The sequence below is a fragment of the Leuciscus leuciscus genome (assembly GCF_965113295.1).
Source record: "Leuciscus leuciscus genome assembly, chromosome: 14".
Taxonomy (NCBI): Eukaryota; Metazoa; Chordata; class Actinopteri; order Cypriniformes; family Leuciscidae; genus Leuciscus; species Leuciscus leuciscus.
The window spans coordinates 3,334,167-3,358,359 of NC_138738.1; the positions used below are offsets into that span (position 1 = coordinate 3,334,167).

General features: G+C 36.6%; 2 protein-coding genes across 5 annotated transcripts; one reads left to right on the forward strand and one right to left on the reverse strand.

The window, feature by feature from the left end:
• Window positions 1-26: 26 nt before the first annotated feature.
• Window positions 27-10,827, forward strand: ctsa (cathepsin A). The gene is made up of 15 exons (XM_082136446.1): window positions 27-169; window positions 417-577; window positions 677-788; window positions 897-947; window positions 1,391-1,477; window positions 1,600-1,755; window positions 1,856-1,947; window positions 2,113-2,197; window positions 2,294-2,385; window positions 2,484-2,562; window positions 3,725-3,873; window positions 3,952-4,027; window positions 4,108-4,197; window positions 6,100-6,201; window positions 10,342-10,827. The coding sequence occupies exons 1-15, from the start codon at window positions 167-169 to the stop codon at window positions 10,423-10,425; spliced, it is 1,419 nt and encodes a 472-aa protein (XP_081992572.1). The 5' UTR covers window positions 27-166; the 3' UTR covers window positions 10,426-10,827.
• A 424-nt stretch (window positions 10,828-11,251) lies between these two features.
• Window positions 11,252-23,749, reverse strand: pltp (phospholipid transfer protein). 4 transcript variants are annotated; one of them, XM_082136439.1, is made up of 16 exons: window positions 23,543-23,749; window positions 19,970-20,093; window positions 19,776-19,875; window positions 19,206-19,331; window positions 17,686-17,841; window positions 17,487-17,550; window positions 17,286-17,349; window positions 17,112-17,203; window positions 15,976-16,152; window positions 15,832-15,891; window positions 15,579-15,743; window positions 15,427-15,494; window positions 15,304-15,346; window positions 15,137-15,200; window positions 12,409-12,485; window positions 11,252-12,320 (listed from the first exon to the last, which is right to left on the reverse strand). In XM_082136439.1, the coding sequence occupies exons 2-16, from the start codon at window positions 20,076-20,078 to the stop codon at window positions 12,225-12,227; spliced, it is 1,461 nt and encodes a 486-aa protein (XP_081992565.1). In that variant the 5' UTR covers window positions 20,079-20,093; window positions 23,543-23,749; the 3' UTR covers window positions 11,252-12,224. The 4 variants fall into 4 exon arrangements, with proteins under 4 accessions (XP_081992565.1, XP_081992563.1, XP_081992564.1 ...); XM_082136437.1 differs by lacking the exon at window positions 23,543-23,749 and adding an exon at window positions 22,903-23,046; XM_082136438.1 differs by lacking the exon at window positions 23,543-23,749 and adding an exon at window positions 22,755-22,883.
• Between the last annotated feature and the right edge of the window lie 444 nt (window positions 23,750-24,193).

A 24,193-nucleotide genomic window follows, 5' to 3' on the forward strand; every position in this document is an offset into this window, starting at 1 on the left:
TAAAACAGTTTACGGTTTCTTTGTGCGTTTTAGTATACACTTTTATTTTGAAACGGTGGACGAAAACCATCATGTGACTTCATCACGGGAAAGTTGAAGTCACATGAATTTTGGGTCTACTTAAACACTTTCCTGGTCGGTTCACGTTTTTGTTCCCACACCTGGAATGGTAAGACTAAAATAATAACACTATGGATAATTTTAAGCTGTCTTTTGCTAAATAACACGTGCCTCATTTCTTCTGTTTTGATTTCCACCGTCATATATAGGATAAACACTTAATTTCCTGGTTAGTTACATAAAAGGTTATACAGCTTTCCCTTTGGGTTTTTGGTGACACTTTTGCTTCAGATTGTTATAATTGGTGATGCTCCATTTATTGTGAGGTTAGGTTAGTAAGTGTTGCTGTGTTTCAGATGCATCTAGTGTTGGTGTGTTTGCTGCTGGGGGTGCTGGAGGTTTCTGGAGCTCCAGATGCAGATGAAATCAAATATCTGCCTGGACTTTCAAAACAGCCCAGCTTCAAGCATTATTCTGGATACTTCAGTGTAGCGGACAACAAGCACCTCCACTACTGGTCAGTAGGACTGGCTGATTTTCACTTTCATTTTTAAAATTCTTAAATGTCCCATATATTAATTGTCCAGCGTTAATGTGTTCTGCTCCACTTGATCAGGTTTGTTGAGTCTCAGAAAGATCCGGCCAATAGTCCGGTTGTTCTGTGGCTTAACGGAGGACCAGGATGCAGCTCCATGGATGGTTTGCTCACAGAGCACGGACCTTTTCTGGTGAGAAGTCACAGCACTTCATTATATAACCATACTATTTAAAAGACAAATGCTTTTTATTATATATGTATGTATGTATGTACATGTAATTTCTTTTCTTTTTTACAGATACAAGATGATGGAGCAACTCTAGAATATAATCCTTATTCTTGGAACAATGTATGGGTTCTGTCTTTATTTTATTTTTAAATTAGTTAAGTATTCCAGCATTACCAAATGAGTAATTGCTATGATGTGAAATGAGGAAGTCTCATGGCCAGTTTTCATCTTAAACAGCATTTCTGGTAACTGGACTATGACACTTCCTTCATCCAGTCACATGCTCTTATGCTCTTATATTCTTGGCTATAGCAAACTGGCTTTATTGTATTAAATAAAGGGTATGCAAACAAACTCTTTATTTAAAAATCATGGACTACATAAAAAGAAACGACAAGACGTTTCGGCGTTCATCCAAATAAAGAAACAACGGTGTGTCTTTTTTTTTTTTTTTTTACGTAGTCCAGTGGTTTTTAAATAAAGAGTTTGTTTGGACATTTTATAACCTGGATGTTTTAGAAAGTCACGAGTCTACATAGATAAAATATGGGGTGTTTTTCCAGATTGCAAATGTCTTATACCTGGAGTCACCAGCAGGTGTCGGCTTCTCCTACGCGGATGACAAGAAGTACACCACAAATGACACAGAGGTATGACTCAAATCATATTGCCTTTTAGAGAAACAATCCCATTGCATAGTACAGATAGTGCTTGATTGCACTGGACAAAAAAAATAAAAAATGGTAACCATGAGCATCGCTGACATTTCCAGGTGGCCATGAACAACTACTTGGCCCTGAAAACGTTTTTCCAGTTGTTTCCTGAGTTCAGCAAGAATGAGTTTTTCCTGACCGGCGAGAGTTACGCGGGCATTTACATTCCCACACTGGCTGAGATAGTCATGGAGGACAGCAGCATCAATTTAAAGGTAGAAGGGGCTTCATCATAACCATAAACAATAGAGACTTTGAGTGTCTCGCATCTCGATCCATGTGATTCTGTATGACGTGTGTATTTGTGTCTTGTAGGGTATTGCGGTTGGAAATGGCTTGTCCAGCTATGAGCTAAATGACAATTCATTGGTGTATTTTGCATACTATCATGGGCTTCTTGGTACCAGGTACAGTGTTTTCTCACCTATTGACTCTTCATGTTGCTTTATTGAACATGCACTGTAATTTTATATATTGATGCTGTTTCTCATACATGTTTAGTGTGGTGTGTTTTGTATTGTAATCTTTAGTATGTGTGTTTTTTTATGTCTTATTTGTTTGTTCTTGTCTAGCTTGTGGATTGACCTGCAGAAGTTTTGCTGTAAAGATGGAGTGTGTAACTTCTACAATAGCGAGGATGTGAACTGCTCGAATTCTGTAAGTTGAACTGCGTGTACAAATGTTTTGAGATGCATTAAGTGTCCTATATTCTTTATTTACAGCATCTTTTCTTATCTTTCTATAACTCTTTAGGTGAATACAGTTCAAAACATTGTCTACTCGTCAGGGCTCAACATCTATAACCTGTATGCAGCCTGTCCAGGAGGTGTTCCTGAGAGACTAAGGTGAGCATGAACCAGTTACATGTGACATTACACGTGATTTAAAAAAATTTTTTTTTATAAAGGTCGCAGTGTCATTTTGTTCTGTGTTTCGAATCCAGCTATGAAAATGGCCAATATGTGATCCGAGACCTGGGCCACCACTTCCTCAACCATCAGTGGTCCAAATTACAGAACAAGGTATATAAACCGGATTGTGGGTTGCTGTTAGACAACCTTTCTTTTTAAAGGGTCAAACTCAAAATGAAAACGGTCACATGTTAATTACTAATACAGCCTCCTGGCATTATTTAAAAAAAAAAAAATATATATATATATATATTATTTATTTTTATTTATTTTTTTTAATAAAAAATCTAAATAATAAATTATTTAATCTTTTTTTATTTATTTATGCATTGCTTTTATAACTTATTTACTTTTACTAATACACTGTCATTTCAAACCTGTATGAATTTCTTTTAACATCTTTAACAATTTTGATGATCAATTCTTTACACTGAAAGTACTGAGATCATACAATAACTCGTTTTATTTTAATTGTTCACTGAAAATATCACTATTAGCTGTAGCTCCTATTTCATTTGCATAATCAAACTGTGACACAAGTAATGTTAAACACCATTGGTTCTCGTAATCAGACACAGCACTCCTGTTTGGAGATGTGAAAGTGCATGTGTATGGGATTTACAGTAAGAACAGTTTGGGGTTTTGTAACAATGTTTTACCAGGAAAAGTTTTTGAATATATCATATGTATATGTAAAACTTGTGTGTGTGTGTATATATATATATATATATATATATATATATATATATATATATATATATATATATATATATATATATATATATATATATATAATATATATATATATATATATTAGGTGCTGACATGGCATTAAGATCTCTTCCTCTACTAATATTACTGTAACAACATGAGAGTCAGTAAAAAATGACAGCATCTTAATTTTTGGGTGAACGGTACTTTTACTGGCCCTCAAGTTGTTCCAAACCTTTATGAATTTCGTTCTTCTGCTGAACAGAAAAGAAGATATTTGGAAGAATATGGGTAACCAAACAGTTGATGGACCCCATTGACTTCCATAGGAAAAAAAATACTATGGAAGTCAATGGGGTCCATCAACTGTTTGGTTACCCATATTCTTCCAAATATCTTCTTTTCTGTTCAGCAGAAAAAAGAAACAACATGAGGATGAGAAAATGATGACAGAATTTTCATTTTTGGGTGAACTATCAATTTACATATTAGAAAGAAGAAATATCTGAGCCTGCTCATGGTGTTTGAGGGTTAATCCACATGAATCTTCTTGTTGAATCAGAAATTGCAAAGTGTGGCAGCCCAGTTTAAATCTACGCGTCTCGATCCTCCGTGCACCAACTCTACTCCATCAACCCTGTACCTGAACAACCCGCTCGTGAAGACTGCCCTCCACATCTCGCCCAATGCTTTGGACTGGGTCATCTGCAGGTGCGTTAAGTGGACTTTGATAATGCAAAATGCAAATGAGTGTTGTGATGGAGGACTTTAATTTTGAAATTGTTGCAGTGCTGAAGTCAATCTGAACTACAACCGCCTGTTCATGGACGTGAAGAAACAGTACTTGAAGCTTCTTGGAGCACTAGTGAGTGATGGGAATGTAAATGCTTATGAATCGTATATTTCCGTGTCTACCAGATGATTTCAATAACATCTTTTCAACAGAAATACCGTGTGCTGGTATATAATGGAGATGTGGACATGGCCTGCAATTTCCTCGGAGACGAGTGGTTTGTGGAGTCTCTCCAGCAAAAGGTGAGGAGTCGAGTGTGTCCTGCTTGCTTTTAGTCTCCGTCTGATCATTCAAATAATTATATTTTTTCAAATCTAAAAATCTGTGCACCCTGACGACCAGAAATGGCCTAAAGCCAGCCAATAAGATTAAAACTTAATTTAATTTTTATACTTTTTTAAAATTATTATTATTATTATTACGAATTTCATTTTTAATTATAATATATTTTATATTTTGTTAATAGAATAATGATAATAATAATTATTATTCATTTCATTTATTTATACAATTGTAAGGGGATTTACAGTCAAAGAGCCAGAACCAGATATGATGAATGAAGACCTGGAGTCAGAATTATAATACATTTAAGTTTTACTGAAGATAGTTTGCAGTTTCATCAGCAGAAGTCAGCTTCAAGACACACGCACACACACACACGCACACGCACACACACGCGCACACACACGTTATACCCTTCACCAAGATCTTGAATGCTTCTGATTGGCTAAGAAATAGATAAACATAGTAATTTTCCACACATATATACAGATAGACTGATGCATATCTCCATCGATTATGCGGCTGACACTCGGACCCTGAAGTTAGGCACGTCATGACCTTCCAGGTCGCAGATTTGGGTTGCTGGGCACCAGCCTGTCCAGAACAACAACTCAGTCAACCTCCAATAATGCTGTTGATGCTTAACCTGTAACCAAAAAGACTAACTAACACACACACACACACACACACACAGCTTTTTCAAGGTTGGATTTGGCCAGGCTCTAACTTTAAACAGGAGAGTCCTCTCAGATAATATGTGACCCTGGACCACAAAACCAGTCACATGGGTAAATTTCCTTTCCATTGATGTATGGTTTGTTAGGATAGGACAATATGTGGCCGAGATGCAACTATTTGAAAATCTGGAATCTGAGGGTGCAAAAAAATCTAAACATTGAGAAAATTGCCTTTAAAATTGTCCATTTATGTCGGCGATTGTGCTGCATTCACAAAAATAAATGTTTTATATATTTACGGTAGGAAATTTACAAAATATCTTCATGGAACATGATCTTTACTTAATATCCTAATGATTTTTGGCATAAAAGAAAAATCGATAATTTTGACCCTTTCAATGTATTGTTGGCCATTGCCACAAATATACCCGTGCGACTCGTGACTGGTTTTGTGAAGGTTTCTTTCTCTCAAGGATAGGACACTTTTATATAATCCAGTAAAGTAAAGACTTTAGCTATGAAATGGTCACTTAAACTATCGGTTCCAATGACCCTTGTGACCTATCATCGTCATGGTGAGCTAGAAGAACAGATGTATGTTTTAACACACGTTGAAGACCTTTCTCAAACAAAATCTTTCCATATTTCATTTCTGGAAGCCGGGCTAAATGAGCAAGCACTGTTACTGCATCAGATATCAAATACTGACATTAGAGAATACATGAAGGAACATTTCAGAAATCACACTGATAACTCCTATAACAAAGTAAAATCTCACAAGCCTAGAGAAGTCATTCAACTCTTATAGATAGTTAGAAGGAAAAATATTGATTAATACCTTGATTATAATCATTTATAAAATATTTATATTTTGTTTATATATTTTATGAAATGAATTATATGGAATAACAATTTATCACTTAATATTTTATTAATGTAAAATGTGTATTACTGTCATTATTTATATGTATCCATTTATTTAAATAATAATATATTATATTAATAATCTTAAATGCATAAAAAAATATTATTTCATTTATTTTTTATTATTATTTGCCTGTTTTAATTTCATTGGAAAAAGCTCTTGCCATTTTTGTGCAATTATGTATCAGTCATAACTGCGCAAATGTGGGTGTTTTTCTTTCTTTCGGAGCAGAAACGATCTGTCTTTATGTCCTCCAACAGGTCCAGGTGCAGCGCAGATCATGGAAATATTTCAATGGTGAATCTCAGCAGGTTGGCGGCTTTGTCAAGGAATTCACCAACATTGCTTTCCTCACAGTGAAGGTAAGACCGCAATAAAGCAACTCACATGATCCACAAATCTCTCTCTGCTGTTTTCATGTACGAATGAAAAGCTGAATTAACTGGAACTCAATGTCATACCTAGACAGCATTTTAGCAGAGGTGGACAAAGTACACAACTTCCTTACTTGAGTGAAAGTACAGATACTTCTGGTCAAATATTACTCTGTTACGACAAGTAAAAGTTGTAAAGACCTATTTTTACTTAAGTAAAAGTACAAAGCTCTCATTTTTAAAAGTACCTAAGTATCAAAAGTAAAAAGTAAATGTCAATGCATTATATTATTGTTGCATTGTTGTATGTTATACTATACCTTATGCAGTACAGTATGAATCTATGCCTACCCTCATATCAAAATCACATTTATTTCTAGAACACAGTTCCAGTAGTGGGATTGAATGTGAGATTGAATAAGTCACTCAATAACGTCCACAATGGTTTCGGACACCCAAATGGCTGTTCCATCAAATAGTGCCCTATTTAAAGGGATACTTCACCGTTTTTTCATATTAAACTATGTTATTCCCTTAACTAAGACGAGTTGATACATACCTCTCTCGTCTCAGTGCGTGCACTCAATCGCTGTGGCGCGCGGCGACACTTTGATAGCACTTAGCTTAGCCCAGTTCATTCATTAGGAACCAAACAGAGATGAAGTTAGAAGAGACCAAACACCTCCACGTTTTCCCTATTTAAACACAGTTACACGAGTAGTTACACGACCAAGTATGGTGACACAAAATAAAACGTGGCACTTTTCTGTGGCGGAATAGCACTTGAAGTTGGGAGCACTTCGACTCGGCGCAGTAAAAAGTCACGTTGATTCTAATGACAGAGGGAGAGGATTTTTCAGAAGTGACTTTTTACTGCGCCGAGTCGAAGTGCTCCCAACTTCAAGTGCTATTCCGCCACAGAAAAGTGCCACGTTTTATTTTGTCACCATACTTGGTCGTGTAACTACTCGTGTAACTGTGTTTAAATAGGGAAAACGTGGAACCTCTGTTTGGTTCCTAATGAATGAACTAGGCTAAGCTAAGTGCTATCAAAGTGTCGCCGCGCGCCAGAGCGATTGAGTGCACTCACTGAGACGAGAGAGGTATGCATCAACTCGTCTTAGTTAAGGGAATAACATAGTTTAATATGAAAAAACGGTGGAGTATCCCTTTAAAGTTTTTTGGCTTTTAGTATGAATATATTACCCTTACTGTTATCTATAAGCTAGTGTGCTCCAAAGCAATGACAATTCGCATTTAGAAGACCAAACCCAACGTTGAAAATGGAAAATCAGGTTGATGTCAGAATCAAACGTCAGTCGGGTTCTGACTTAAACAACTTTCATTTCCAACCAAAATCCAACCGACATCATGAAATGAAAGTCGTGTTCTGATGTCAACCCGACATCGGTTTCTGACGTCAACCCAACTTTCATTTCCAACCAAAATCATCCCCTGACTGACATTACTACTCTCTACTCAAGGAGTAAAAAGTATGATATTTGTCTTTCAAATGTAGCGAAGTTAAAGTAAAAAGTTTCCAGAAAAAGTAATACTCAAGTAAAGTCCAGTGCCCAGTTGCATAAAGCACCTTAAGTGTAATTTTCCCTTAAGTTCTCCCTTATGTTTCCCTTAAACCTAAGGGTGTTGCAGAAAAAAAACCCTTAAGTGTTATTTAAGGGTTTCTTCAAGTGAAACGTCATAAATTCTTAGAATTTCCCTTAAACGCTGTTTTTTCACTTAAGTAAACCCTTAAAAAGCGTTAAGTGTTGCATAAAACCCCTTAACGGTAATTTCCCTAAGTATAACTTAAGGTTTGGAAATCGTAACCTTATGAGTAACGCGGACAAAAATAAGATGACATGGCTGAATTTATAGAACCAGCTGAAGATCATTATGTGCCAAGAATAATTTTTATGGATAGGGAGAACCCTTTTGGACCATCTTAGCGAGGAAAAATTGCGGGGGCTCTTTCCCGTCATTTAAACGCAACGGTCAAAAATAGTTTTTCTTTTACCATATTCGTCAAGAAGAATGCATTTCTCCTCCTCTGTCCAATTTTTCTTTCTTTTTTGTTTTCTTTTTCCATTCCGATATCCTAGCCTACTTTATTTGATGAAACTGCGAAAGTGTAGTGTTAGTGTTTTGCGTATCTATGGCAACAACAGACTTTTATAACGTGAATCCAGGATCGCTGTCGTGAAACACTTAAATGTTTCCCTTACCTAAGAGAACCGTTTCACTTAGCGTCTTTTTTCAAACTGCCAGCGTCTGTTCTACATTATAACCCTATGGAGTAAACCGTTTTTTCAAAAAAGTCCTGAGCGCTTTTTTAGACGCCACCGCCGGCGTCTTTTTCTGCAGCTCAGAGCGTCTTTTTAAGTTGAAAAAAGTTCAACTTTTCTGAAAAGAACGCCCTACGTCAAGCGCCTTTTTGACAGCTGACCAATGACAAGCGAGTAGCGAGACCTGTCGTTTCCATAACAACAAGAACAACTGTCTGTCGTGCACCCACAAACGTCTTTGTGAACCGACATTCTCCTCCCCGGTAACTTCAAAAGCCAACGCAAGAGCCAACTTTCTCTTTCTCGACATTTTTTGCATCACACAGCACTAGGCTACTGTTGCAGCTCTTGTTATAGCAGCCCGGTCTCACCCCAAAACGTCATATACTTACGCGTCTTGACCATGCGTCAACATACGACGAAAAGGGTACCCCTTTAACGTCAATATGAGACGCAGACAGAAGCGCACCAGCAGCGCCTCCTAGCGGTACCCTAACGCATACCTAAACCTACCCATAACCCGAATCGTCACATATGGACGTTATGGGGGTACCCTTTTCGTCGTATGTTGACGCATGGTCAAGACGCGTCAGTATATGCGCCAGCCACAAAAGAGGCGCTCGGCTGCTATTTGTAACCGAACGCTGCCAGCGTTTTTTTTTTGCTAAAAAAACGCCGTTGTCAACTTTTTCTTGTCAAAAAAGACGCTAAGTGTGAACATAGCCATGTGTGAACATAGCCTAAGAGATTATATGCAACACCCTTAAGTTATTATCTTAGGTAAGGGGAAATCGCCCCTTAAAGGGGTGGTTCGGGATTTTTGACATCGGACCTCATTTTTAAGTCAGCCTGGTTGTTATTCATCAGTGGAGACATTTTTTTTTAAAAATTATCCAGTCCTTATATTTGGATAGTTAGCCGATGCTAGGCTAGCGCGAGTCAATGGTATATGTTAGCCAGCCATTAAAAACCGTTTTACCCACTCCACAGTGCACCAAACGCAAATCAATTATAACACTAGACTATCGATGTATATGTCCGTTGAGAGAATAATGTTAGAAATCAAACTTACCTTTCATCACATAGTTATAATTTGTTCCCTGTAATCATAAGCCTTGTCTACAGCAGCAGCGGAGTGATATTGATTACCTAGGCAACCGAGTGAGCCGGTACACACATGACGCAAGTGTATTTACCTGCCGCTGGTACACTGATTACAGTGCGCTTCTGTTCTGTGTTTACTTTTTGACGCATTACTAACCGGAGCAAAGTAAAATTCCGCAGCTGCTGAGAAACTAGTTCCTTTGGGATCATTGAGATGAAAGGTAAGTTTGATTTCTAACATTATTCTCTCAACGGACATTTGCATCGATAGTCTAGTGTTATAATTGATTTGCGTTTGGTGCACTGTGGAGTGGGTAAAACGGTTTTTAATGGCTGGCTAACATATACCATTGACTCGCGCTAGCCTAGCATCGGCTAACTATCCAAATATAAGGACTGGATAATTTTTTTTTTTAAATGTCTCCACTGATGAATAACAACCAGGCTGACTTAAAAATGAGGTCCGATGTCAAAAATCCCGAACCACCCCTTTAAGTAGGCCTATCACACTTAAGGGAAAAACTTAAGGTGCTTTATGCAACCGGGCACAGATACTCAAAAAGTGTACTTAAGTACAGTACTCAAGTAAATGTACTTTGTTTCTGTCCACCTCTGCATTGTAGGCATCATATGGTTCAGAGTAGAGCCTGCATTCACTTCCATTGTAAACTAGCTTTACTTACTATGCATGTGAATTTTGTCAAAATCTTCTTTTTGAATGTATTTATGTCCTTCACAGGGTTCGGGTCACATGGTTCCCACTGATAAACCCATAGCGGCCTTCACAATGTTCAGTCGCTTCATCACCAAACAACCTTACTAGAACACACTCAGGGATTTCACTCTTTAAATCTGAATTTGCATTGTCACTCTGGTATAATGTTTATGATCTACGGACGGACCACTGACTGTTTCTGAGACCGTATTCTGATGTTCAAAACTGATGACGTTTTCTACTTTGTTTTATGTAGTTTAGTTGCCAGCCTTGTTATCAAGATTAAACCATACTGACTGCACATAATGTTTCGTTGTAGGCGTTTGAGGGAATCATCTAAATGCCACTATTGATCTTTGATGATAAAGTGCACTGATTTATGGTTGATTTAATGAGTGTTTACAAATTTAAATTCAATCCGATGTTTATCTTCAGTGAGTGGATCCTCACTGTTTATTGCACAATTTTAGCTTATGTCTTCTCCATTAAACATTAAACTGTAGCCTTTTTTTTTTTTTTAAACATGTTATATTTGTCTTTTAAGACCTCATTGTCCTCATTTGATTATTTTAAAATGATTATATGATCTGTGGTAATTTTTGTGATCATAAGGGAATAATATTTGTGCCTTATTTCTTCTTTCCCTCAGTTTTTTTTTCCATTAAAGATCCATTTTCTATGATTTTTAGTTTCTTTTTGTGATCTTTTCATAGTAGAAAATGGTATGAGAATAGAATAGAATAGAATAGAATAGAATAGAATAGAATAGAATAGAATAGAATAGAATAGAATAGAATAGAATGAGGCATTTATATAGTGCTTTCATATGCACTACTGTACACCCAAAGCGCTTTACAATCATATCAGGGGATCTCTCCTCAACCACCACCAAACCAGTAAAACCAGTTTCATTTCAATAATGAACTAAACAAGGTTTGAGTTTTCACATGTAATTTTTTTAATAAAGAGGTACAGTAATTTCGTTCACAAATGACGGAAGGCATATTAAACAGTCAATATAAGATAAAACTTGTACAAAAAATCATAAAATTCAACCTAAAGTACAAATACATTTTGTTACATCCAGCTAAGCACACAGTATAGCAGTTGAACATGTTTTGGGAGTTTCAGACACTTATGCAAAACCATTAAAGTCAACATGAACCTGCATTTGCAACCCATTTACTTCTGAAAGGTGGAACAAAACTTGCAATTAATGCACTGATTAATTGGATGGTATTAGTGGGCATTTCATATCAGAACCGAGTCAGAGTTGAATGTGAGTTTGCAGAGGATCGAAACCCCACCGGCTCTACGTATCCCTTATTTTTGCAAACATTCTTATTTGCTTACATTGGTGTGACGTTTATGCAACAGCTATTTACACTAAATGTAAAACTGTTAGATGGTATTTACACAGAGCAAATAGTGATAGATACTGTTTGCACAAAGTGTAAATAAAAGTATTATGCTATTTGTGCTAACGGTCAAATACGTAAGCAATGGTCAGCCTTTGCCAACAAGCTAGAATATTCGCACTCATAAATAAACACTGCAAATATTCATTATATTAACAGTCAATTATTGCAATAACTAATGAGAAGGTATTAGACATTTTAGACTGAAAATAAAGTCAGACTTTTCCTCTTAGGAGTGATGTGCATTGACAAATTATACACAATAACACCAGGAATATGCATTCAGAGAGTAAATACGGTTAATTTCGAGTTCATGTTGACTAATGATAGCAGGTCTTGAGGATCAAATGTTCTGTACAGTTAACAAACATCATGCTTCGGCTTGGAGGTTAGTCCTCTTCTTTTAAAACCTCCATTTATTGCTCCATATTTTAGTATCTGTGCATGAATGCGTACATGCATTAGTGTTAGAAGAGCTCTTCTCTCATCTTAAACTGTGTTGTCTGTGTGACCCGACAGCTTGTTCTCGATGAGTTCTCGCAGACTTGTTCTGAAGTGTAGGTTTGCTCCCACGATGATGTAACCCTGTCAAATCAAAGTTAGAGGATTGTGAACATATAATATCGTCTATAGCATTAACTTAAAATGATCAAAGTGTTTCCCTTTAACTTACATTGTGATACTCGACCACTTCTTCGATGAAGTCCAACCCGTCAGGTAGAGGGATCTGCACACCTCGCTTAATGTAATCTTACATGAAAACACAGGAGGAACCATTTTTAGATAGATGTTTCCAAATATATTAAAGGGATATTTCACCGCTGGAAAGATGAATGTGTATTTAAATTGGGTCATTTATGTAGTAGAAATGTGAAATTATTTTAGTAAGTTGGTGCCTTCTAGACTGAGAAAAGCCAGAAAATGTGTTTTTGGCTCATTTGGATGAAAGACAACAACTCCCAGAATGCACTTGCTTCGCTGCCCTACGAGGCCACTCCCAAGCCACGCCTACCGGTTACAGAGGGCAGTATCGGGAGAAATGATACAGCTAGGCTACTAGCGGACTCGAAACTGAAAAGACAGTGGCCCTGTCCCAAATGGCACACTCCGGACTTGTGGACTTCCTCAGAGTCCACACTTTGGTGACGTCATGTAGTGCAGACCTATAGGGCCCTTGGCGCGAGTCCACGAGGCGCATTGAGAGGTATTTTTGGGACAGACTCGATCGTCATGCCGGAAATAACGGTCTGGTTGTTGTTGGACAGGAGAAATCACATTTTTGCGCTCGGACGTCTTATCTCCATGTCCACTACACAGCCTAATTTTACATTTCAATATTTTGACATTGTGCATGCAACCTGGGCATTAGACAATAGATACATCATGCTTATTTAAATGATGTATACAGTTGTACATAATAATACATAATGTTCCATTTGAACTAAGATTACAATTTTAACACATAATGAAAATGTGCATGAGTTTCAGATGAATTTACAGGTTTCAATATTCATACTATGTTTACATGACTCAGTAAAGCCCTGACATTCGGTTCTATTTATTGAATGAATCATAATGCGATCGTATTATTCAACGCGCTATTATTATGTTTGAGACATCAACCACTGGTCGATGAGCATAATGTTTGTATAAACTGTAGGTAACAACTGGTAAAATGTATATCTAGGTCATAAAAAACGTAATATTTTCTTCTCAGTCATGTTAACAATTGTCCGTGAGCGAAATCTCCTCCTATCCGTTGTCTGATTGGCCTTTCGCAAGGATTCCTGGGTAGTTAAAGTGTGTGGAGCCTGCATCTATGCTGGCTTCGTGGAAGACCGCTTCAAGGGTACAAAGGGGGCGCTGCTGAGCACACTTCAGAGCGGTAAAATGATGAATGGGACGGCCTACGGACTCGTAGACTCAGCGAGCACGCGCAATTTAAGTCCACGAGACCGAAAGTCCACATGAAGTGCGCCATTTGGGAGAGGGCCGGCGTTTTATCGTGAACGAGCTCCTCCAACTGGCTGTAGTCTCTCGCCTCTGATGACGCTATGATGATTTTTGCGTAATTTTAGGTTTTTTCCAGACACACAATACAGAAATCTCTCGTCTCAGGGGGACATGAGGGAGGGAAGCACGGTCATTCAACAATACTACCGGGTTTCTACTGATACAAAGCTTAATGCTAATCGGTGAAGTATCCCTTTAAGAAAATATCTCTTATCCCACTTGGGATCAATATATTTTTTGTTTTAAATAAACAAACAAAAAATTTCAGCAAGAATGTGTGAAATTGATCAAATGTGACATTAAAGACATTTATAATGTATAAAGATTTATGTCAAAAAAAATAATAATAATAATAATAAATAAAAAAAGATCACCGTTTCCTTACAAAAAATGAAGCAGTTGTTTTCAATCTTGATAATAATCAGAAATGTTTCTTAAGCAGCAAATCATCATATTAGAATGATTTCTGAAGGATCATGTGACACTGAAGACACATAGTGTTTAACATACACTACCGGTCAAAAGTTTTAGATTTTTTATGTTTTTAGAAGACGTATCTTCTGCTCAGCAAGGCTGCATTTATTTGATTAAAAATACAAACAAAAACAGTAATATTGTGAAATATTATTACAATTTTAGCTGTTTTCTATGTGAATATACAGTAAAGTGTGATTTATTCCTGTGATCAAAGCTGAATTTTCAGCATCATTACTCCAGTCTTCAGTGTCACATGATCCTTCAGAAATCATTCTAATATGATGATTTGCTGCTCAAGAAACATTTATGATTATTATCAATGACGAATAGAAAGTTCAAAAGAACTGCATTTATCTGAAATCTAAAGCTTTTGTAACATTAAACACTACCGTTCAAAAGTTTGGGGTCAGTAACAATTTTAATTTTATTTTTGGGGGAAATAAATAAAATAAATCAATACTTTTATTCATCAAGGATGAGTTAAACTGATCAAAAGTTACAGTAAAGACATTTATAATGTTAGAAAATATTCTATTTGAAATAAATGCTGTTCTTTTGAACTTTCTATTCATCAAAGAATTTTGAAAAAATATATATATATTTTCAACATTGAAAATAATAATGTATGTTTTTTGAGCATAAAATCAGCATATTAGAATGATTTGTGAAGGATCATGTGACACTGAAGACTGGAGTAATGATGCTGACAATTCAGCTTTGCATCAACAGGAATAAATTACATTTTAAAATATATTAAAATAGAAAACAGTCATTTTGAATTGTCATAATATTTCACAATATTACTGTTTTTTTTAATTAATTTTTTTATATCAAATAAATTCAGCCTTGGTGAGCAGAAGATACGTCTTTCAAAGCATTAAAAAAATGATCATACACATAGTTTGACTTACTGTTAATGAGAGGCACCACAGAAATCTGCAGCATCGTCTTCAGGGGACCTTGCAGTGGAATAAGCTGAAGGAAACATCTTCATTACATTTGCTCTCCACTCATTTTATATATCTTTATTATTTATAGGTGTATTCAAAGTGAAATTGAAACATCTGAGGACACTTACAGCTAAAGACTCCAGAGCAGACTGATTGGAGTATATTTTAAACCTGAAAAACAGATTCTCAGTTCAAAATCAGTGTTAAAAGAGCTTGTCAAACACGGCTCAATGTTTGTGCATCATATTTACCTTCTCAGATCTAAATGGATAGTCAAGCGCTTGCCCTTCATTGACACTTTGGCATTGAATTTACCTTCCTAAAACACGGACAAATTTGGTGCATTTATTGCATCCCTTCATCATAAAACGAATTATTGCATTGTGTATATTATAGTCCTCACCATGGTCATGCTGCTGAGCTGTACTGGGGGTTTCCCTGCCGGGAGAACCAACACTTTGACCATGGAGGTGACGGCCACACTGGCACCGGAGGTCTTGATCGTGGATCGAGGAGGAGCGGTGACCTCGATCTCCAGTGACAGAGGCTGATCCATCAGCGCCGGGTTCTGATAGGACAGAACAAACACAGAGAATAAGTGAATGCCGAGGCTTTGCTGTGCGGTTCCTGCATGTTGACAGTCTAATGGTACTCACCAGCATCATCATTGTCCCTAAGTAGGTGGTCCTGAGGAGCACTTCTAAGTCCTTTGGCATCTGAAGAGAGTTGAATAATAGTTGTTGTCTTTTTTTGTCTTATTTTTGTCTCATGCATTTGAAGTGTATTAGATGGCGTCTTACTCGTTCGTTTGCGATCTGTGTTTGGAACATGCCACCTTTGAAGTAAGAGAAGAGGCCACTGTCGAAGAAGTACTCGGAGAGAGAGAGATAGACCATTCGATCGTACTCTCTCACTACGGGATTCACAGCGTAGTTCACGAGCGCCTCATTCTCATTCTTAAGGGAGTAAAACATGCCCTGTGCAGAAGAGAAGGAGGGAAATACATTAAAAAACTTTGTGTGCGTGTGTTTGTGTTTGTTTGTGTGTGTGTGTGTGTCTGTCTGTCTGTATGTGTGTATGTGTGTATGCGTGTGTGTGTGTGTGTATATATATATATGTACACACATGTTATATAAATACAAACTTTTATGTTAGATGTGATTAATTGCAATTAATCGATTTGACACCCCTAATTATAAATATTTGTATATTATATTATATTATATTATATTATATATTCTGGCCAAAATATATGTAAAATGTATACTAAATATATGTTGTAAACAGCACGGCTTGGAAATATATCTTTCAAATGTAACAATGTAGTTACAAATGTAACCTTCAAATTCCAAATTATATATTAGAAAATGTACTTCAAGGGGCAAGAAAATACATTTTCAGTCTTAAAATAAATTTGGGATGGATGGGTTACTTATAATATTTACTTTGAAAATATGTATTAAAAAAATTAGGAAACAAAGTTAATTTTTCAAAAATCTATTTTAACATTTATATATTTAATTTTTATTTATTTTTTGCATATTTTGAAATATATCCTTCAGAAATCATTCTAATATGCTGATTTGCTGCTCAAGAAACATTTCTGATTATTATCAATGTTGAAAAGAGTTGTGATGCTTCATATTTTTGTGGAAACTATTTCAGAATTCTTTGATGAATGTAAACTGACCTTAGCTGACCCCAAACTTTTGAACAGTATAGTGCACTTAATGCATTACTCCCGAGTCAGTGGGTGGAGCTTGATGTCCAGCTCCCCCTCTCTGGATGTAATGGGTGGGGCTTGAAGGTAAAGCCCCACCCATTAGTTCCACAGAGGCAGGGCTAGACTAAGTCAAGCTCCACCCATTCCATCCAGAGCAGGGGAGCAGGACATCAATTGGCTCTGCAGTGAACACCACTTGCATCTGTCACTCACCCTAAAATCCATATCAAGGCTTGATTCTGTCACCACAGGGTCACTCAGCAGTGAGTAATCGATGCCCACGTAACTGTCCACCTCCGTGCGCACTGAGAAACACATTCAGGTAAACACATGTCTGCCAGATAAATATATCACAACAGTTTTATGATGATCAACATGTTCTCTAACCTGGGATTGTTTCCAGCAGCTGGTTGACCAAAACTAGTGCAGCATGATTCAAGGCAGGACAAATCTGACAGAGACATATATGCAGTTCATTTCAATTAAAATGTGTTAAAATTTATTCTAATGTGATTAAAGTTAAAATATGAGGTGGGTATGATATGCAAGCACGTGTCTCCTAATCCTGACTGAAAAAAGCAAACTAACCTGTTTATTTAGGATGAAGCGCATTCCTGTAGTCAGGAACGTTCCGATGAAGTCATAAACCCTGCTGTGAGAATATTTTGAGGCACATGAGAATATGCCATATAATGCAAAATGCTGAGCAAAACATTTTATTTCATTGATTAATCAAATCATGTGTCACTTGCAATAGACACGCTCAAAGTTCAACACAGTCAAATACCTAAGGGTACCGCCAAATTTGGCCCTCATCTTGGCGATGGACGCATCGCAGGTGATGTTGGAGATCTTGAGACGGCCCTCCTCGTCTTTGCTGAGATGGAGGACCGTGAAGATGTTGACACCTTCAGCTGAGGCGTTGATGGCTCCCTCATCATAACTAATGGAGAGAAAGGAGAAGACCAGCTGTAGAGAGACTTCATCAAACAGCTCTACAGGTCATGTATGATATGCAGTTCTCACTCAATAGAAAGAATCAAAGCTTTATAGCTTGTAGTTCATGCCTGTTAGTTTTCATTTACATTAAAATAAGTCTCATCTGTTCACCAAGGCTGCATTTATTTGATAAAAAATACAGTAAAAACAGTAATATTGTGAAATATTATTTCAATTTAAAATAACTGTTTTCTATGTAAATATATTTTAAAATGTAATTTATTCCTGTGATCAAAGCTGAATTTTCATCATCATTACTCCAGTCTTCAGTGTCACATGATCCTTCAGAAATCATTCTAATATGATGATTTGATGCTCAAGAAACATTTCTGATTATTATCAATGTTGAGAACAGTTGTGCTGATGCTTCATATTTTTGTACAACCCGTAATACATTTCTTTCAGGATTCTTTGATGAATACATTTGAATACATTATAAATATCATTAATGTCGGATAAAAGTCCCTTACAAAAAATAAATACTGTATACTTCAAGTAAAAGTTAAAGTATATTTTTAAGTATACTTTATGTAGTAAGTATACTAATATCAATGTACTAGTATATTTGTAAGTGTACTATTCCAACCCATACTAGGGACTAAATTGGCCTACTTTTTAATGTATAAAAGTATACTTTAAGTGTAACAGTAGAAAACTGAGTACACAACTAAAACTTTTTTGTTTTACTGCAACTATAAAAGTAAACATATACGTACTGATAGGTTTCTAGTTAAATACTTGTAGCACTTTTTTTTTTTTTTTTTTGAAGTATACTCTACTAGTTTAGTAGTTTTATACTGAACTTAACATCATACGTATAGGCCTGGTTTCACAGACAGGGTTTAGATTAAACCAGGATTAGACCCTAGTTCGATTAGGACATTTAAGTAGCTTTTATAAACGTGCCTTAGAAACAAACATTACTGATGTGCATCTGGAGACAAAACAATGGCACTGACATATTTTAAAATATATCAGTGCAAGTTTCAGGTAAAACAGCTCAAACATGCATTTTAGTCTCAAGCCTTGTCTGTGAAACCGGGGGATAGAATACTTAATTATACTTTTAAGTATATCTCGATCAAAAGATTGAGTACAAAGATAGGTCAAATATAGGCTACGCTACTATAGCATAAGTCAAGTATACTTAAGTGTAATTATCAGTGCATTTCTGAGAATAAAAAGTAGACTGAAAGTAAACTGTAGTTATAGTTTAAAAGAAGTATGTTGAATAAACTTCAGTAGGCCTATTGTTGCTTGTAACCTCAAGTCTTCTGCTTGATTGCTACAGATGCATTTCAGACTCACAAGAGCCAGTAAAGGATGCGTCTCTGGAAGTTGAGGGAGATGGAGGAGTTCTGCACCTCGAACAGCAGCCCAACATCTGGCTGGAAGCGCAGGTCAGAGGTCAGGTTCAGCTCTGTGACCTTCACACTAAAGAAACATCAGTTTAAATACTTCCTTTCATTCTAATTCAATTTGCAATACATCATTCCTCTTTGCTACCTCTTTGCTGTATTTAAAAGGCATTATTTTTTCCAGAGGTGTAAAGCCCAGGTTCAGAAAGTAAAAGTCCTCCTCAGTATTTTGTTCCAATCACCCAGATTTGCTAATTAGCACAGTTTTTCAGCCATGAGATAGAACTAATTAGTGAAATCAGCTGGCTTAGTTCATGGGTGGAATAAACATATGGCAGGACTTTACTTTCTGACCCTTGAACTTTACATCTCTGCGTTTTTCCATTTCTGAATGGTGCACAACTCTGGTCCTTAATGTGCATTTGCATCCTCATGGGCTTTGTGTGTGAATGACCACATGAGGGCGCCGGATGATCATGACTATGAAAGTGGAAATCAGTTTGATAAAACATAAACATACTCTTTAATGGTGTATTGGAAGCGGCCCTCGGTACCACGCATTTCTGGCATGGTGATGTTACTCAACTCTCCTTCCACGAAATTCTTTGTCTCTGCCTTCACTGTAAAGACGTCAAACAGAGGCCAGTCTTTTATAGACTAATACATGAGAAACTGTAGTTGCATTTTAAGTCTGAATACTGGGCTATATCTTACACATCGCCAGTCCTCTGTCAGTGATGCGGATCTTGCATCCAGGCGGCTGTGCTAAAGTCATCGTGACGAGTGAAAGAAGGAAGATAACAGAGACTTTCAGCAGTCCCATGATTCCTCAGTAGACCTGAAAAACAGCAATTTAACGAAGTGATCAAGAGGAAACCGAGAGTGCATCATCAAAAATGGTTAAAGGTAAGGTAGGCTATTGGTTTTATAAACACTTTTGTGTTATAGCCTACAGGTTGAAACTCTCTTCACATCCTGATAGCAATCAACAATAGAAGTGGTCTAAAAAACTAAAACATAGGGTACATATATATAGCCTACTTGCCTATCAACCTATGTATTTCCCCACCTGCTCGCGCAGACATAACATGTCATCAGCGCATTTTATGAGACTATTAGACAGAGAGTCACCGAGCGCCACAAACAAACAACAGAAGCTTTTTACAGTTCCTTCTGAACCAAACCAAGGAGCTTATGCTGCGTTCATGCCATGTTGTAACCGTAATTACGAGATGGAAACCGGAGCTGTTCATGTTCTCAGACTCAGATGTGTGTGTTCTGTGTTTCTATGTCAACACTATCAATGCTGAAAATGAATCTGCAGCAGTCAGGTCACAGGAGGTGGTACAACTAGAGCTCTGTAAGATTAATTTGATTAAAATCAAGTAAAAGTATACTTTTTAAAAAAAAAAGTATAAATACTATTTAAATTGAAAGAATATTTTACAAAATGTAAATGAAGTAAAAAAAAAAAAAAAGCTCAATTCAAATTTAAAACTCTTGCTATAAAAATCCCTCCTCATTTATTAGTTCTAAAAGATCACATCGGAGTTACTATCAAGAGATGTAGTCTATTGCAGCTTTATACAGCCAGTTCTGTCTCTTTCCAAACACAGTCCTGCACCACAGAGCTTCTCCAGTGCGGCAACAGGAAAATGGGCGCTGACAGCTAAATATACAGAGACAGCCAAGCAAATGAGAGAATGATCTTGCCTTTCAAGCGTATGTAAGAAAATATCCAGCCAAAGAAGTCCAGGTCTTTCCGCTCTTGTTTCTGTAGCAGTGTGTGTGAAGAGTGTGTGTCTGCGTGTGTGTTTATAGTGCAGACAGAGGAGGAGAGACTGTTGGACAGCAGAGGCAGAGGCAGTGAGGAGAGAGAGAGAGAGAGAGGCAGTGAGGAGAGAGAGAGAGAGAGAGAGGCAGTGAGGAGAGAGAGAGAGAGAGAGAGAGAGAGAGAGATTTATATAATATTATTAAAAATAAAAGTGTTATTAATGCTTTGGCAATGTAAATATTTCTGTCACCGTGCCGGTAAAGCTACTTGAATCTTGAGAGAGAGAGAGTGTGAGAGAGAGAGGAGAGCAAGGGACGAGAGAGGAGAGCAAGGGACGAGAGAGAGGCAGTGTGGGGATTGAAACTTTCTAAGGGATTGTGTGATTGCTAAAGTGTATTTGGTGGTTGCTAATCAATTGTGAGAATTCTGTCTGGTTTCTGTGGAGTTCTGGGTGGTTGCCAGGGTGTTGCTATGCAGTTCCTAAAGTGTGTTGAGAGGTTTTTGGCAAATTGGTTAAGGTGGTCTGGGTTGTTGCTTCTCATTCATGTGCATAGCTCGACTGGTGTGGATTGAGTTACATCTAATGGTTTGTTTAAATTACTGAACTTATATTGTAAAAATTAAAAGTGTGCTAAATAACCAGCATGACAGAGAACAGCTTGAATGAGGTCGCTCTCTTGGAGGTCGCATGTGTGCGTACTGTCGCTGGAGGCAGCTGTGTCTATAGTCACCCACACAGGAACAAACAGGACCAAAACAAACGTCACACAAATGGGCTTTTTAGGGTCATTGACCCCAGGGTCCGGCTGATTTATCCTGCTTCAAAGAACATGGTCTCTGGCAGGCAGAAAGATTTTACAAGTGCCTCATTCATTTTGTATAAAACCCTGCATGGGCTAAGGAGCTTTTTAAGCATCCAAAGGCAATTACTCCTTTCTTTCAGCAAACACATTGTCCGTGTGCAATACCGATAGGCGACCTTTGACACAAAATTATGCTCAATGAAGCCAGAAGTCTTTACATTTCAGGAAGGATGAACATGTTCTTTGTGAAACATATCAAGTTGTGGATCAAACTATTTATTCCATGTTAGTGGGAATCGTTTAGGTTTAGGAATGTTCCTCACAAGTGTTTTCGGGTTTGCTTTGAGAAGGGAGTGGAGTTACTATAGTTCACAAACACAAGATTGCTTCTTCAGGTCAATACCCCAAACATAATAAGAAACTTAAATAGACACCAACTTTACATTCAAGGTATGTGTTAACTTTTAGTTTTGTTCACATTGGAAGACAGCACTACAACTGTGTATTTAATTTTAAATTGTACTTTTAAATAAAAAAATAAAAAAATTATATTATGGTACTATATAATGATTAATGTAATATCGATGTATAATTTTATTCTTCTAAATAATTCATATAATCACTAACATTTCAGATATGTGAATTTGGGTCAAAGGGCAAAACAATATAATATAAAATGTACCACAGCTATTTAAACTAACGAGTATTGAGTCATAATTTAAATGGTTAAAATAAAATATGAAGATATTTTACTTCTTTGACATGCAGATTTTCTAAATGTCGGAACCACTTCGGACACTATAAATCATATTAAACATTAATGTAAAAAGCTTCTAATGTTCTAAATCCAGGGAATAGGTGATGTCCGATAGCCACGAATAGTGCACATTTCCAAATTAGCCTTATAGAAGCATAAACCTACCTTCATTTGTGCTGGGAAGGCATTCGTTCTCTTTTGAGTCATGGCACATAGTGAAACCATAAACTTTGAACACATTTCGTGCAAGCATTACAGCTTATTCCCATATTTTCCCTCCCCAAATACCCTTTCACAATAGTAGCATACTTACAGCGGTGTGTGGAAATACAGGCTGGGTAACTTCAGTGTCTCTCAGACATAAACTTTTAGAATAATCAGATATTTTCTTGCAGTCTGGAAATCATCAGTGTTTAAATCCTCCCTCTTTTGTGTTCCCAGTTTATATTGGGAAGTCAGTAAGCATTTTGGGGAAAAGGGTGTTTCTCTTTGCCTCATGTCATATGACCTTGTTGGGGCAAATATTCATCAGCATGAGGATGTGCAAAGAAAACCTTTTCCAAAGATTAACATGCAACAAATAACAGAATTTTTTTTCATTTTCTAAAAAACTGCAGTCGCTGCGTTTCTATAGAAGTTCACATTATTTCTAGGTAACTGTGGAGCGATGGCTCAAGGCTGCATTAAACAGATTCCAGAAGTCTGCCCTTTAATTTTTGGAGACGAAACCTTTAATTAGTTCATGACTTCTGAGAAGCCCATGTTGCAAGGCTTCATAGAATCACATGATGCAAGAAATGGGTTCCACTTAAAACCACAGAGAGGACCAAGGTGGAGCTCACTTTGGAGAATCTAGTTCTGAAAAATGTTTTTGGCCACCAATTATGGGGTGAAAACTTTCTTTTTTTTATAGTTATATAGGTTTAAACCTGTTTGAAAAGAGGGGGATGTACCAGGCGGATGAGCAGCACAAGTTTAGACTCAACAACATTTGATTTGGTTTCACTCCCAGTCTCCCACCAAAGACCAGAATTCCCTCAGTGGCCTCGCAGAACTTCTGTGGACCTCCGGGCGAATGATGAACGGCTTGACGTGCAGGGCTTTGATGTCAGGAAAGCATTAAATCATGATTTGAGTACATACACTGTAAAAAAAAAAAACATATTTTCATGATTTGTTTTCGCAACATTTTTTCTTTTGTAATATCAACAGAGATAATTTATGTGGTTCAGATAACATAATATTTTGAGTTTCTATTAATTAAATCAAACTCCTTCAAATTTGAATATCAATGAACTCAAAATCTGAAGGCAACCAGGTTACTTTTTTAAGTTAAACCAACAATATTTTTTTGCAGCTAGCGTTGTTATTAGTGACTAAAACTATAAAAAAAAAATAAAAAAAAATTTAATATAAATATTAGATAATTATATATATATATATATATATATATATATATATATATATATATATATATATAATTATATAATATTTATATTACATTTTATTTTTATAATATTATTATACATTTTAAAACTATAAAATCTAAATGCGAAATGTAAACTGTACATTGTAAAAAAGTATATGATCAATAAGTTATGACA

What these genes read in the sequence shown, in the direction of transcription:
- ctsa (XM_082136446.1), top strand. An exon ending in GGTGTTCCTGAGAGACTAAG is followed by an intron (nt 2,386 to 2,483) that starts GTGAGCATGAAC and finishes TTTCGAATCCAG; the next exon opens with CTATGAAAATGGCCAATATG. An exon ending in TGAAGCTTCTTGGAGCACTA is followed by an intron (nt 4,028 to 4,107) that starts GTGAGTGATGGG and finishes TCTTTTCAACAG; the next exon opens with AAATACCGTGTGCTGGTATA.
- pltp (XM_082136439.1), bottom strand. Translation starts at nt 20,078, where the DNA reads ATGGGACTGCTGAAAGTCTCTGTTATCTTCCTTCTTTCACTCGTCACG. An exon ending in TGACAGAGGACTGGCGATGT is followed by an intron (nt 19,876 to 19,969) that starts GTAAGATATAGC and finishes ACGTCTTTACAG; the next exon opens with TGAAGGCAGAGACAAAGAAT. An exon ending in GCTGCTGGAAACAATCCCAG is followed by an intron (nt 17,204 to 17,285) that starts GTTAGAGAACAT and finishes TGTGTTTCTCAG; the next exon opens with TGCGCACGGAGGTGGACAGT.